Genomic DNA, 12,669 nt, shown 5'->3' with positions numbered 1-12,669 from the left:
CTGTCTAAAGTCAAGTTACAGAAGAGAACACGGTGTCTAGGAACGCCCTTCAGGAGTCTTAACTTGAGGTTCCTGGGCTCCTAAGATGCTTCTGGAAAAGGGTCGGCAACACCTGAGATGCTTATTTATGCATCCAGGATGGTACTCCAGCCCAATGGAAGCTGACCTTCCGTTGAGGAGGCAGGAATCCTAACAGACCCCCTAAATGATTCTAATGCACTCAATAGTGTGAGAATAAGTGCCATGGGATTGCTGGAACATCCTGGTGTCTTAAGATTTAAAAAGCAAGTCACATGCAAATACAACACGTACAAAACAGTACTGTTTGTGCTTGTGTGAGTGCATGTGTGAATCTGTGTGCAACAATGGGTACCCAGGTACCAAAAATTAACAGCAGTTACCTCTAGATTGCAAATTCTCAACCCAGGTACTATTAACAATTGGAGCCGGGTAATTTGTTGTGATGGAGGCAGTCTGATGCATTGGAAGATGTTTAGCCTCTTTCCTGGCCTCTACCCGTTAGTCGCCAGTAATGCCCCCTGTTGTTGAATGCAAAAGCAACTGCAGAATGAGAAGTACCATTTATGCTAGGGCTGTTTGTTTACAAGTTTGTCTCTTGCACCAGACTCTTGAGACTGAAGTAGAATATCTAGACAGTTCTCTGCTTGAATCAGTTTTATAATTTCTGTAGCACTAGAAATTTGCCACTCAAAACAGCCCCTAGTCACTTGTGCTATTTATCTGACTTTGTTGCTGTCGTTGTTGATGTCCAGTTGCTAAATCGGATCTGACTCCTTTGCGACCCCATGGACTGTAGCCCACCGGGCTCCTCTGTCCATGAAATTTTCTAGACAAGAATACTGGAGTGAGTTGAAGAATACTGGAACCCTCCTCCAGGGGATCTTCCCAACCCAGGGACTGAACCCAAGTTTCTTATGTCTCCTGCCTTGGCAGGTGGGCTCTTTACCACTGTGCCACCTGGGACATGCCGGGGTACTCACCAGTATGCGAACGAGGAAGACATGTCGCCCCTAGTGGTGAACAAAAACGTCTCCAGACATTGCCCAAATTGCCCCAGAAGGCAAGATCAGCCACCGGAGCACATGTAAATCCATGGCTGATTCATGTCAATGTATGGCAAAAACCACTACAATATTGTAAAGTAATTAGCCTCCAACTAATAAAAATAAATGGAAAAAAAATAAAAAGAGAGAATCACCGCTATAGATAGAAGGTATAATAGATAATGTTTTACTTTGTTTTTTAATATCTCTGCCCATTACTTAGTTTTTTCTAAAATTAGTATAAAGTGTTTTGGTCATGCAAAATTTTGAGTGTTTCTTAATGTCCCACTGTCCGTGCTGTCCAAAAAGAAAAAAAAAACCACTCAGATGAAAAGATGTTCACATTAGTATTTACAGGAAGTAAACTGATTTTATTATGACTTTAAAAGACTTAAGAAAAAGCATATTCAAAGCCATCCCAAATGTCAATATTTCCTTTAGAGGCTTTAAACTAATTATAACCTTTGGATAAGCATCTCAATTTTAAGGATATATCTTAAAGAAGCAATCCTAAATATAAAAACTGTTTTACATATATGGTTGATTTTTGCACAGCCACTTATAAAAACAAAAAGTTATAAACACTCTAAAACCAACAGTAATAAAATGAAGTTAATTACAGTGCTTGATAGACTACAACAGCAGGAAAATGATTATCTACAAAGAGATATAACAATGCAGGGAGAAGATTAATGCTATATTGTTAAGTGAGGGGAAACGCATACAAAATTGAATATGTTGCATCATCACTAGCAAGTATAATAAAACAGCAGTAAAAAGAATCCTCTGCTTTCAAACAACTAAAAGAAACATATCAATCAAGTTGTTAGAAAAATTACTGTCAAGATCCTTATCTTTAACTTTGTATCTATACGAAATGGCAGGTGTTCACTAAACCTATTGTGATAATCATTTTATAATGTATGTAAGTCAAATCATTAATGTATACCTTAATACAGTAGTGTATGTCAATTACATCTCAATAAAACTGGGGAAAATGTCTATTAAACATTAAAAATGATTGTCAATTTGAACAATTATTATTAATTAAATATCCTAGGTGATTTTTCTCTCTCTATTCTGAAATATCCAAATTTTCTAAAATAGGCATATATATCTTTATAGTGAGAGGAAGACAGTAAAGATGTATTTTTTAAACAACTTCAGAACGATTACAAATGAAAATGTGCCAAAACTTCAGGCGAGAAATGTCTTTGTATTGATCTATACACAGTTTTCCATCCAGATGATAAAATAAGTTTGTTCAAAAAATTAAACATAAAATATTTTAAAATTAAACATCTTCAAAAGTACAATATAAAATAAATGTATTTGTAGCTACATTCACAGTTCTGAGAAGGGTAAAATTTAAGGGTGATTAGACCATGCAGATGGTCAGAAAAAGATTGTATATTGTAACACAATAACAGAAAATGATTTTAATGACAAACAAACTGGATATATTTTTTTCAACCTGCGATCACATTCTTTGGAAACAAAGGATGTCATTTTGAAGATCAAATTTGGGTTTGATTAGATTTAACTACCCAAGGGCAGATTTCAGCCACCTCATCAATTTTGATCTAACTTGTTTACACTCATCCAGGGTGACGGACAATTCCAGCTCATGGGAAAAGCAATTATCACAGACAAAGGGGGCCCTTCTTGCATCTGTAAGGCAATATTTGCCCAACCTCGCCATTCCCAGGTGGCTCCACTGAATTCTCTTGCTAGCGCTCCCCTCCGTCTCTGATGTGGACACAGATTATATCTTACAATAGACCTCGAAGAGGGAGGCAGCTGCGTGCATTCGGTAGAAAATAGAAAAGGGCATGGCCAGGTTGACCACAATGATCCAGGGTTCAAAGCCAAAGACCATTTCCTCTAATCCGTTGTCGTACTCAGGGCGGCAGCCGAAGGCGGGCGGGATCCAGAGCTGCAAGAGAGGAGGAGACAGTCCCAGCGGTTGCCGAGGGTCCCACACAAACCCTGGTGCTGACCTGGACCCAGGGAAACTAAGTCACACCCGACCCAGGGCCAAGCAGCCCCCACCTGTTGTCTCCCAACTCCATGCAGCCGGCCAGAGCACTGAGCCCCAGTCCGGCATGAACGCTCTTCAAACTCACCTGCTTCCCTCCATCCTCAGCCTTCACCTTGGTCTAGTCCCTGGTCCTTGGTCTCCCCACCTGGACTGCTGCAAAGCCTCCCAAGACCCCCACTCCAGGGGGCACCTTCCATCCATCTCCCCCTGACCCCCACAATGTGGCTGCAGGAATGATCTTTATAAAGCACACATCTGACCTCGTCACTCCTCTGCGGGTCACTCACCAGGGCTCCATATGCCGTCAGGAGAAAGTCTAAATCTCAATAATTAGACACCTGTCCACGTCTTCACATCCCTTATCACCCATTTCACTCTGCCCCACCGGACTGTGCAGTCTCCAAATATGCCTTTCTTTCCCCAGTCTTCAGGGCTTTGCTCCCACCTCTTCCTCTATCAGGGACTCCCTGTCTTCCTTCTTCTGCTAAGTCCTACCTTCTTCCAAGTCTGGAGACACCTCCCCTTGCAGGAAGCCCTCCTTGATATAACCGGTCAGGCAGGAACTTCCTCTGTCTTCCCACAGCCCCACTGTGTTTTCCTACAGTGGTACTCGCTGTTTCCCACACCCATTTTCTGTACATATCACCATTGGTGCTTGCAGATCCTGGGCCCGTGTGTCTGGGCTGATGGTCTTTTTTCTGGCTTGTCCTTGGCCTAGAAAGACAGCCCAGGCCCTGCCCACATCCCCCTGACCATGGGCAGAAGCACTGCCTTGGAACCAGCCGTGGGTTCCTGCCACTTACAGACTATGATTTAACCACTCCAAGCCTTGGTTTCCTCATCTGTAATATGGGAATACTAACATCTGTCTCAGGGGGCTCAGATGAGAATAAGATGGCACCTAAATCTGCAAAACATGAAGCAATAACCTATCGTATTTCTGGCTTATGGAACCTATACCTTGGTTCCCCTTCTCAGCCTTCCTGTTCCAGCTTCTCTGCTTAAATTCTCAGGCTTCTAGACCTGCTTCTGTCTCTCACACTAACACTTCTGCAACTTCCTCCATCCCCACACTGTGGCAGGCAGCCTCTCAGGTGACCCCTCCGCAAGGGTCCCACCTCCTGGGATTCACGTTCCGTGGAGCCCCCTCCAAAGCTTTGGGTTGGACTGATCCAAAAGAATATGACACAAGTCGTGGGATGTCACTTCTGAGGTTAGGTTACAAAAGGACTCTGGAGTCCATCTTGCTCACCCCCTCCCACAAGAATGGAAGCCAGCTGCCACTGGAACCACAAGAAGAAACCAGCTGCCGTGTGAGCCACAAGAAGAAGCCAGATCCCACGTGGGCCACCCTATGCAGAGGCCACATAGCCAGGAACTGTGGGCAGGTGAGGCTCAGGCTCGCAGCCAGCAAGGAACTCAAACCCTCAGCCCAACAACTCACCAGGACCTGAGTCCACATACATGCGCCACATAAACTCAAAGTCGCATACATGAGTTTAGAAACAGACCCCTTTCCCCCAAAAAACCAAGCCAGGAAATGACTGTAGCCCCAGTGGACAGTTTGACTACAGCCTGTGAGGGACCCTGAGCAGAGTCACCCAGCTAAGCCACGCTCAGCTTCCTGACCCAGGATAGCTGTGCAATGATAAATGTCTGTTGTGTTAAGCTGCTGAGTTGGGGGTCATTTCTTACCCAGCAGTGGGTAACTGACACAAGTGGCTTTCGTTCACATCTCCACAAAGAAACCTCTCAGGCTTATAACTCTAGCCCTGGGTTCTGGGTTCTGGGTCCTTAGAGGTGTTCCTCCCATGCCAGCTGATTCTTCTCGCCTCCTTGGCTGGCTCCTCCTCTGCTGTCTCTCAATGTTGGCTGGTCCCAGGGCTCATTCATTCTTGGGTCCTCTCTTCCCTACCCCCCTGACCCCAATGATCTCACCCAGTCCAGGTTGTAAACACCAGCTGTGGGCCCACAACTTCCCAATCCACATCACCAGCCTGGTCCACCCTTGGAAGTCCAGGCTCATATATCTCACAGGCTACTCAGCTGTCTACAACATATCTCAAACTCAACATTACATTCCCATTTTTCCCCGTCTCCTCGGCAACACCTTCTTCCCAGGAGCTCAACAAAGCTCCAGTATCATCCTGGCCTTCTGACTCGCTCTGGAAAACACCCACCTACCATCTGATCCATCAGTCAGTCTTGACGACTCTGACTCCGAAACAGCATCCTCAATCCACCCATCTCTCCCCACTCCACCCGCCAGGCCGCCCCCATCTCTCAGCTGGACCATCAGTGGGCCCCCCGCCCCGCTTATGCTCTCAGCCCACAGTCTATTCACCACTCAGCACCAGATTAATTATTTATGTGAGATGGTGTCCCTTTCCTGGTTAAGCTCCCAAAGGCTTCACAGCATATTTTTTTAAAATAATCCACCCCTACACAGAATGGCAGAGCCCTCTGTTAGATGATTCCTTACCAGCCCCCAATCCTGCTGCCCAGATTGCCCCCCCCACCCACCCATGTGATCATATGCACTTCCTCCTCTTCTGGAAGGAGGCAAGCTCCTCCCACTAAGGATTTTGCATGGCTGCCTTCTCTACCTGGAGCACCCATGGGTCCTTCTGCTGTTCAGCCCGGGGCCCTAATCCCACAGCCTGAGAGAGCCTTTCCCACCAGCCCGGCCTTCTGATCAACCTCGGGCATCCAAGCACCACCACACGCACCCTCCCTTCGTAGTTCTCTGCAGGGTACGCGTCACTATGGGCGTTTTTCCTACTTGCCTGTTGTTGCTAGTCCTGCCATCTGGTTTGTAAGCCCCATAGGAGGAAGACCAACACTCTGGGGCACGGGGTACCCTTGTGACTCACAGCAGTGCTGTCCCTCAGTAGGCAACCACAGCTCTATTTTCAGGAAGGGAGGAAGAAAGGGAAGGAGGGTGGGAGGGAAAATGAGAAGAAGAGATTATAAGCCTCTTTCCTGAAATCCAGACCTTTCCATCTGCTGTGAAGTTGGCTGCAAATCTTGCTACTCATCCCCTTGGGAGGCAGACCTCTGCCCCCTTCCCTCGAATCTGGATGGATGCTGTCACTGCTGGACCCATAAAATCTGGTAGAAATGGTGCCGTGCAATGTCCACACCAGGCCTTAAAAGACTGATCGCCAGTCCAGGTTCCATGCATGAGACAGGGTGCTCGGGGCCGGTGCACTGGGACGACCCTGAGGGATGGGATGGGGAGGGAGGTGGGAGGGGGGTTCAGGATGGGGGACATGTGTATACCCATGGCTGATTCACATCAATGTATGGCAAAACCACTACAATATTGTAAAATAATTAGCCTCCAATTAAAATAAATAAATTAATTTACAAAAAAAAAAAAAAAGACTGGCACTTCCAATCCCCTGGAAGCTTGTCTCTGGGGCTAAGAAGTTCGCCTCCCCCAAGACCACTGTGCTGGAGAACCCCCACGTAGACGCTGCAACCAGAGTCCCAGCTGAATCTAGCCTTTCGGCCTCCCCCACCCAAGGCACTAGATCGTGGACTTCCCAACCCTACCACCAGCTTCAGTTGATACAGTGAGGAACAGAAATGTCCCGCCAAGCCCTGCCAGCATTCCTAACCCACAGAGTCATCAGATATAATAAAATGGTTGTTGCTTTTGTCATGCATTTGGGGTCACTGATTACACAGTAATAGAAAATTTAAAAAAAAAAAATCTGCCTGTTAGTAATATCTAGACAGGTCTTACCATTGAATTTGTTCAGTACTAAGCTCACCCTCCCCTTAAGCCCCCTCCCAAGCCTCCTCCCTGACCAGAGACCCTCAACTTCCATAAATAACATCACCATCTACCCAGGAACTCAAGTCAAATGAACCTGGACATGGTTCACCTCACACCAAGTGAGATAAATCCTATACAATTCTCCGCATCCCCACTGGCACTGCCCTGGTTCAAGTTCCCATCATTTTCTCTCTGGGTCACTGTGGGGGCTTCTGTTCCAGCTTCCCTGATCTTTGATCTTATCTCTCTCCATCCTTCCTGCACACTGGTGCAAGGACATCATTCCAAAACACAAAGGTCTGAGAAGGTCCTCTACCACCCTCAGCATGAAGCCCGAACTCAGGCAGGCTTATGAAGCTCTGCTTAAGCCAGATCCATCTAACCACACACTCCATCCTGTTTCCTGCTCTGCCTCACACGGATGGAAGTCATGCTAATCAGCTAGTGCTCCCCAAATAGGCCATGGTATCCTATGCCTCTGTGCCTTGCACAGCATGTGCCCTCTGCCCCCAAGGTTTTTCCTTGCCTTGGCCACAGTTGGCAGACTTCCAACCATTCATAGAGGCTGAGACAGGCAGTACTGAGTGGCTGTCTGTACATCTTCATCTACCTTTTCACCTTCCATCACAGGGGCTAGAAAGCAAAGCATCCAGTTCTCCATCCTCCCTGGCAGTTAGGGGTGCTCCCATCAATCACAGACATTGCCTGGCACCAGTCCTTCCTCTGTCTTCCTGTCTTGAACACAGGCATGATGCCTGGTGCTGCTGCAGCCATCCTATGACCATGTGGCAACAAGCACTACACCAGCCACAGTCAAGCAGAAAGGTGAACAGTGCCTGGACCCTTGATGATAGCTGCCAGGCCAACCCTGAGCAGCCAACCTCCAGAATTCTTGTCTTTAAGACAGAAAATACTGCTTCTCAAGCTTTCTACTACTTACAGCCAAAAGCACTCCTAGTTGAGACTGTGTCTCACCTTAAGCATCCGTTGCTCATTCAAGTCCCTGCCTGAATCCACACTCCCATTCCACCATGCACATAGTCCTGTCCCAGCATTTGCCATCTTCACTACATTATATTTTTTCCCTTGTCTCCTTCTCCCACAAACACTATGACCTTTTTGAGGAAAGAGATTGAGTTCTCTCACCTTTAATTCTTAGTTCCCACCCCAGCCCCTGGCACACAGATCCTTAGTACATGGATTTATATAGACAGAATGTAAGCCTATGTTCCAGCCTAATATTTTAACCTTACACTTAAATTATTTTGATTATAAGCTGCCTTCACTCCTCATTCAAAACCAGCAAGGAAGATAGATTTATCGATTTTTTAAAAAATAAACAAACAATGATACAGATTACCGAAATATTACAGAGGAACAAAAAAGCTGCAATATTCCTCAAGACTCTTCTCTGGGCATTGCCCTGCAGGAAACAGGGGTGGCAGGCTGGGCCTGGGGCCCCTTCCCAGCTCTTATCCTCTTTCTCTTGGCCACCACCAACTTCTCTCAGATGCGTATTTCCATTGGTCACAGGCGGCATCTCACTGGCCTGGGGAGCTACGTCCCCGGCCGTAGGTCCGTTCTTGAGGCAGGAAGAAGGCAGAGACGTGGCGTTGCCATTGTAGACTGTGACCACCCGCAGGGTTCTGATGGCTTCAGAGAGCTTCCCTGGCTCTCGGTGAATGGACTCAATGATGAAGACGTTCTGGATGTATTTCTCGACAACCGCCAGGATGGAGTAGGGCAGGTTGTACCAGGTGTATGGGGGCCGGGACTCAGCGCAAAGGATGGCCAGGATGGAACCCCAGGAGATGAACCAGGAGCCAGAGGCGGTACCCACCAGCAGGTCCACGTCCAGTTTGCGGGCCGGGTTTTTGGACTCGTCTAGTGACTGCTCATCTAGCCTATAAATCCGGATCCCAACCAGCCCTGCCGCCCCCATAAGCATCAGCAAGATGATGGCATACAGGTAGAACATGATGAGCGCCGCCTCGCTCTTGGTTTTGGAACGACCGATCTGGATCAGATACACCACCACGACCCCGATGGTGGCGGCCAGTGCGGTCAGGCCCAGGGCCGAGCCCAGCAGGACCCCGTGCAACCTGAACTGCATCTTCCGATGCTGGTGACTGTCGACTTTGCGCCCGATGTTTTTCCACAGGACATAGAGCATCGTGGAGGCCAGGATCTGATACTCTATGTTGAAAGGATAGAGGTAGTACATCCCGTGGGAGATGGCCGGGCAGAGAGTCGGGGGCGTGCAGTTACACGGAGGCGTGTGGTCATCTAAAACTAGGGGAGGCAGATCACAGGGGAGGGCGATTAGCACATTCATGTGATGACATGGAAAACCACAAAGAAATATTGTCACTCTGGATGCGTGCTTGGGTTTGCCCATTGAATGAAAAGCTTTATGTCATGGCTTATTGTCATGTTGAATATCCTGTCTAACTTGACAGCCGTGAATGTCCCCAAGAGAGTACTAATTACATGAATTAGATCTTCTCCAGACATCAGAATGTTGTCCAACCATTGGAAATGGTATTGTAGGAATCTACTTACCAACATACAAAGATGTTCAGAAGATACTGTTCAACAAAAGCAGCTTGCCACAGAGGCTAGAGCTTGACTGTTTTTATAAGTTATGATATAAAGGTGACAGAGAGAGACAGGGAGATAGACAGACATAGAAGAAGCCTGGAAGGCCACAAACCAAAATGTTAACAATGGTTATCCTTGGGTGGAAAAACAGCAGGTGATTTTTCTTTGGTTTACTTTTCTCTTTTCTTTCTTTCAGTAAAAGAAACATCTCAAAGTATCTTTCTTGCAGTTTTATTGAGATATAATTGACCTATTGTGTAAGTTTTCCTTTAGATTTTGCTTCCCTGTATTTTCTAAGCTTTCTATATGAATATGATTGACATGTATTATTTTAAAATTACTTTTTTAGAAACAAGCTTGTGAGGGAAAATGCCTCTTATGAGTAAAGATTTTCCTCTTGAGAATATCTGAAGCCAGCAAGTGTGGCAAGAGACAAGTCCCATATTCTGGAAGAAACTTGTTGATTGTATAAAGGACCATTTCATAACAAGGAGGGGAAATGCTGTAAGTAAATAATGAAATATGCAACAAAAGCCTTAAAGATGGTATAAAGTCTTTGGCCTATAATTCCAATCTATTCTAGGGAACAAGTCAAAAATACAATCAAAGCATTAGGTAAAATTTTGTTGTGTGTTTCTGAGAAAGAAACAGAAACACTCAATGTGGCACAATTAGAAAGTATTAGATGGATTTTATAATGGATTAATTAGATGAATTTATAAAATTAGATGAATGCTATAATACATCTTTATAATGGAATAGTGGTGGTGGTTTAGTAGCTAAGTCGTGTCTGACTCTTGCAACCCCATGGACTGTAGCCTGCCAGGCTCCTCTGCCCAGAGGATTCTCCAGGCAAGAATACTGGAGTGGGTTGCCATTTCCTTCTTCAGGAGATCTTCCCAACCCAGGAATCAAACCTGCAATGCAGGAGACCAAGGTTCGATTCTGGGTTGGGAAGATCACCTGGAGAAGGAAATGGAATAGTAGGCAGCCATTAAAAATTATAATTGTGTCTGTGACAACCTAGAGGAGTGGGATGGGGTGGAAGGTGAGAGGGGTTCAAGAGGGAGGGGACATACATATACCTGTGGCTGATTCATGTTGATGTATTGCAGAAACCAGCTCAAAACTGTAAAGCAATTATCCTTCAATTAAAAATAAATTTAAAAATTTTTAAAGATTAAAAAAATAACAATTGTGTGCTTTAATGATATAAGAAAATAATTATGCTACAATAACAATGAGGGGAAAAGTAAGAACAAATTGTATATCCAGTATTTTAAAATGCATACCACAACCCGGAAATCAGTTGTGAGCTCAGTTTAAAGGATAGCAGCCAATATTTTTTAATGGAATTGCAATGGGATAAAATAGAATTAACTGAATGGAATCAAATACAATAGAAATTTGGGCATCTTTGATATAGTATGATTATTTTTCATGGGAACACACATGTAGACATAAGGGCATTTTGGTTACAATGTAAAATCTATTTCTTACTGTAGGTGATAGAAAAAATGATTGAATATATACCGTATGATCTCAACTACAAATAAATACACAGCACACTACCAAAAACTAACCAGATGTTAACAGCATTTAGCTGTAGCATTTAGCTGCTACATTAGCTGTAGGTGTTATTGTGGATTTTTTTCTTTACATTTTGCCATTGCTTTAATTTATGGTATGCATATACTACATATAAAATCAGGCAAAAAAGCCTTTATGGTAGCATTAATTACCCTCACTTGTTTTCTTATCTACTAATCCCAAACTCATAGTCCTTCCCTCCCCAATTCCCCTCCCCACTGGCAACAAGAAGCCTGTTCTCTATGTCTGTGAACCTGTTCCTGTTTAGTTGATAAGTTCATTTGTGTCATATTTTAGATTCCACATACAAGTGATATATATTCATCTTTCTCTGGCTGACTTACTCCACTTAGTATGATAATCCCGAGGTCCATCCATGTTGCTATAAATGGCATTATTTCATTCTTTTTATGGCTGAGTAATAGTTCATTGTATATATGTACCACATCTTCTTTATCCATTCATCTGTCAATGGACATTTAGGTTGCTTCTATGTCTTGGCTATTGTAAACAGTGCTGCTATGAACATAGGGCTGCATGTATCTTTTTGAATTATAGCTTTGTCTGTGTGTGTGTGTGTGTGTGTGTGTGTGTGTGTGTGTGTGTGTACACACACACATACATACCCAGGAGTAATCTGCCTTACTTTTGCAGAGCACTACAATCTTCAATACACAAGGAGTTTCCCTACCACTTGTAACCTAAGACTGTATGATGCAAAAGACAAGGAAGAACTCAGAAGAAAAAGGTTCAGATTAATAGAATGTTAGAGTTGACAAAGTTTCCTTTTTTATAAATTAATCTAATCCCATCTTCACCAAGGTCTCTGGAGCCACATTGCTATGATTCAAAACCTGGCTCAATCATCTACTCACTGTGGGATCTTGGGTTAGTCACTTAACTTCTCTGTGGCCAGTCGTTTCATCCATATAATAAGGTTAGTGTTGCCTACCTCCAAGTGTGGGGACAAGAGTTTAATGTGCCAGCCACTCAGAGAATGCTTACCAAAACTGTTGTTATTGCTGTCATTGCTGTTACTGTTACTGATTCCAGTGAGGAAATGAGGCCCAAGGAGCATGACCTTCCCAAGAGTAGGCTGCTGGGTGGGGGTGGTGAAGAAATATAGCGTGTCCCCTGATTTTGTCATCCTCACCCCACTGGTGAGGAAACAGGTTTAAAGTTCTCTTTGTGACTGATCTGGGTGTGTACAGAGAGGATAGATGTGCTGTACATTAACACTGGAAGGACTCATAGAAAGTATGTGGTTCAAGCCCCCTTACTTTATGAATGAGAAAAGAGAAGCTCAGAGTGGCTGAATGGCATCCAAAGGTCACAGAGCCAAAACATGATGGGCATAGGACCCAAACCTGAGACCTCAGTCTCCCGTACATTGCACCTTCCTCTATGCCACATTCTTCTCAACTCCAGTGCTCTAAGATCAAATCAACAGATAGACTCCAAAAGAGAATTCTGGAAGAAAATGAAAAGCTTCACACGACAGGAGCTCAAATAGGTACAAGGGGGAATAAAGATAGGCCAAAATTATAAACCAAATAGAGTTAAAGAAAAACTTCAAATGAGCAAAAACC

General features: G+C 44.7%; 1 protein-coding gene across 1 annotated transcript in view; it reads right to left on the bottom strand.

Moving 5' to 3' along the window:
• Nucleotides 1-2,085: 2,085 nt before the first annotated feature.
• The window catches only part of OTOP1 (otopetrin 1), a 48,300-nt gene continuing 37,716 nt past the window's right edge, over nt 2,086-12,669 (bottom strand). Inside the window, exons 5-6 of the mRNA XM_043448030.1 lie at nt 8,250-9,181; nt 2,086-3,000 (exon numbers count right to left, since the gene is read on the bottom strand). Coding sequence (XP_043303965.1) covers nt 2,830-3,000; nt 8,250-9,181 — 1,103 coding nt within the window. The 3' untranslated portion in view covers nt 2,086-2,829. The remainder of the gene's footprint in view (nt 3,001-8,249; nt 9,182-12,669) is intronic.

Source organism: Cervus canadensis, chromosome 26 (assembly GCF_019320065.1).
Source record: "Cervus canadensis isolate Bull #8, Minnesota chromosome 26, ASM1932006v1, whole genome shotgun sequence".
NCBI classification, from domain to species: Eukaryota; Metazoa; Chordata; class Mammalia; order Artiodactyla; family Cervidae; genus Cervus; species Cervus canadensis.
The sequence above is the reverse complement of the archived record's forward strand: the minus strand, read 5'-3'. Positions and strand labels throughout refer to the sequence as shown.